Source organism: Echinops telfairi, unplaced genomic scaffold, assembly GCF_000313985.2.
Source record: "Echinops telfairi isolate 266 unplaced genomic scaffold, ASM31398v2 ScPeMD7_7400;HRSCAF=8409, whole genome shotgun sequence".
Lineage (NCBI taxonomy): Eukaryota > Metazoa > Chordata > Mammalia > Afrosoricida > Tenrecidae > Echinops > Echinops telfairi.
The window spans coordinates 5,636,628-5,639,796 of record NW_022111300.1 but is presented as its reverse complement, the minus strand read 5'-3'; the positions used below and the strand labels follow the sequence as shown (position 1 = coordinate 5,639,796).

Below are 3,169 nucleotides of genomic sequence, written 5' to 3'. Positions count from 1 at the left end.
AGGCAGACAGATGTTGACAATAGAGAGCTCTCTTAAAACCATGTTCGGATAGGTTTTGGGAACTGCACATATAAATACGAGCAGAGGGCCGGTCACCCCTGTAACCAGCAGCAGCAGCAGCAGCAGCAGCAGAAGAAGACACGCTTCAGACGCAAGCAGAGGGACCTCAGAGGAGCAAGAAGGCGCTGCGGGCTCGTGCAGCTGCGGAACCGGCGGCTCCCACAGACGCCGGCGCTTCCTTCCCTCCCTCCCTCCTGCCCCTCTCCTTGGACTTTTCCCTTTCCCTCACCGCTCCTTTCTTCTGGACGCCACTTGCCTCCTCTGCTCTTGAGCTTGCCTCCTCCTTTCCTCCTCCTGAGCCTCTCTCTCCTCGCCCCCTTCTCTCGGGGTCACTCCGCCTCCTACTTGTGTGCGTCTGCAAACTTTTGAACCGAGCATTGCCCTCGGCAAACAAGTCCCCCTGCCCGGTCCTCCGCCGTCGCCTCGGACACCAGCGCCAGCTGGGGATGCCTCTCGGGTGGTGACTCTAGCGCAGCAACTTGGAGAAGCCCTGTGCCCGGCGTCCTACCTGGCAGCAAACCCTTTCCTCGCCGCGGTAAGAGTTGAATAGTAAGGGGGACGCTAGTGTCAAACGACTCACTTGAATGCTGATTCTTGCGCTGCTACCAAGAGACCAGGCAGCTTTCTTTCGCACCGGGTCTGGCGAGGTTGTGTGTGTGTGTGTGTGTGTGTGTGTGTGTGTGTGTTTTCCTTCTAACTCTAGTGAAGGACGTGGCGGGGCGGGCGCGCGCGCGCGGGCTGCCACTAAACTGTCCTCATCCCGAGGCGCCGGAGAAGCGATCTGTCCCTCCGCGGGAGCCGGGAGTTTCGGTGGGGTCGCAGGTGGAAGGCCGGGGGTGTTCTGACGGCTCGCTTACCCCTTTCCCATCCTGCGCAGAACGACCATGTGTAGCAGAGCCAGCCTGGCCTTGTTGGTCTACGGCATCCTTATGCACAGCAGCGTCTACGGCTCACCTGCCGCCGCCGGACTGCGGTTCCCGGGGATCAGGTAGGTGGTGGCTGCCCCGGAAGAGGACCTCCCTCCCCCTGGACGCCTCCTCCTGGGGGTCCTCCAGCGATTCCCCGGGTGCGGGCGACGCACACCTTCCTCGGCTGGCCAGAGCTCCGCCGCCAGCTTGCGCCCGGCCCCTGGTGTTGGCCTGGGCACGCAGGGCAGCCTAGCCGGCTGCGCGGTGGCCTGCGGCCCTCCCCCGCTGGGAGCCCGGGGCCCGAGCCCGCGAGCGCGGCGGCCCGCGACACACCTCCCCTTCCCCCGCACCCCGCCAGCCCGCGGGCGAGGAGGGGGAGGGCAGGGCCTGGGTTGCTGGTCCGATTCTTCCCGAGAGTTGGAAAAACTTCCACTCCTGGAGCGAAGTCCCTTGGGGAGGACGAAACGCCGGCGGATTTGGCTGGGTTCACGGCTAGTCCCAGACTATCGGGGCGGGGTCTCCCTCTCTCCCCCCCCCCCGCCCCCCTTCTTTTCCTCAATTAGCATTTCCCCCCTCCCGGGAAAAGCTTCCTCGGATTCCCACTGAGCGTCGAGTCCTCGATTGCCTTAGGGAGAAGGGCGTTGAACGGGGACGCTCAAAGCGCAGCGCCCGGCAAGAAGGAAGAACCAGCCCAAGAGTGCCGGGGAGGGGGAGAAACGGATGCCAGGGAGGAGGAGGAGAAAAGAAGCCGGCTGGCTGGCAGCACCGGGGTAGCGCCGCCAGTCCTCGGCTGAGGAGCTGGGGTATTTTACGCATCTCGGAGCTGCCAGGGCTGCCGCTCCTGGGCGGGACGGCCCGCCCGAGAGTGGCCGCGCGCGGTGCGACTTCGGGTCCGCCACCCGCTCGGGGCGCGGCGGAACGCGCTTTCTCCGGCCCCACGGAGCCGGCCCGGGAACGTTCGCTTTGGGGGCAGTGGAGCACGGCCGGGGCCGGAGGGAAGGATTCAGGAGTGTGATGGCAGCCGCGGGGCTCGGGGCAGGAGAGAGAGGGCTCTGGGTCTCTGGACCCCTGGGTCCAGAGCTCAGGCGCGCCGCCGCGAAGTGACCAAGTGCTTGTTGAGCTCCGCTGGTCTGGTCCTCACCGCTCTAGCCACGGCGGGACAGCAAGCCCAGGGGACATTCTAAGGGAATGGGGACTCCACCTCCACCTAGGGCGCTCTCTGCACGGACCTCATTTCGGGCTGTGCGAACCGACCCCCGCCCGTCCTGCAGCCAGGCGTCCCAGGTGGCAGGAGAAGGGGTCTTCCGGGAGGCGGCGATCCCACTCGCCGGGGGTCCCTAGGGCATCCAAACCCTCAGTGGTTTCCGTCTATGAGGCCCGGGGCTGGGCCGAACTATTCTTTAGTGCATTTCAAAGCTCTCCTTACTTCCTCCCCGGCTATTTTCGAAGTCAGGTGTATTCCACGCTTCCTCCGGGCCAGCGGCCCCGGAGGGCGTGGACAAGGTACAAAACCAGCCGTCGCCAAACAGACATCTATTATTCATGCTCCTGCCAGATCCTCTCCCGCCCAAAATAGAAGCCGGAGCTTCTGGGCGACCTACATCTGCGCTGAGAAGGGCTCCCCAGGGCTCGGAGGCTGGGGCTGGGCTGGTCGCTCGTCTTGGGCGCCGCAGCCCGCACCCACCCTTCCTCCCCGTGCCTCGGCCGGGCTCCCGCCTCCGGTCTTCGTTGGCTCGCGCCTTATTTCCTGGGGCTTCCCGGTCCCTGTTGCTGCTGGAGGGAAGCTGGGCGGCAGGGAGCCGTCCTTTTCGGTGGCCAGGTGTAGGTCTAACCGCGGCTTATTGAAGCCGCTGCCTTGCTGGGCTGGGACCCCATTACCTGGGAGGGGAGCGGTGGCCGAGCCACCTTCGAGGTGGGAATATTTGATGGGGCTAGTTCTTGCTTACCCCCAACTGTCGTCCCTACCCCGGGGTCGGCTGGGGGTGGGGGAGAATGAGAAAAGAACAAAAGACAAGTCTGCTGGGGAATCTTTGCGAAGAAAGACACCTGGGGCGACCCCACCCCTCCTGCTCCACCCCCGGCCCGGGCTTCCCGCCACGCCGCTGGAGGGCCTGGTACTGATGACTCCTCTGCCCCGGTGTCCCCGCAGGCCGGAGGAGGAGGTGTATGACGAGGACGGAAACCAGATCCCGGACTTCTAC

At 65.0% G+C, this 3,169-nt stretch overlaps 1 protein-coding gene across 1 annotated transcript in view; it reads left to right on the top strand.

Moving 5' to 3' along the window:
- Positions 1-217: 217 nt before the first annotated feature.
- ADCYAP1 (adenylate cyclase activating polypeptide 1) overlaps positions 218-3,169 on the top strand; it is a 7,535-nt gene continuing 4,583 nt past the window's right edge. Inside the window, exons 1-3 of the mRNA XM_045296305.1 lie at positions 218-595; positions 938-1,048; positions 3,118-3,168. Of these exons, the coding sequence (XP_045152240.1) occupies positions 945-1,048; positions 3,118-3,168 (155 nt within the window). The 5' untranslated portion in view covers positions 218-595; positions 938-944. The remainder of the gene's footprint in view (positions 596-937; positions 1,049-3,117; position 3,169) is intronic.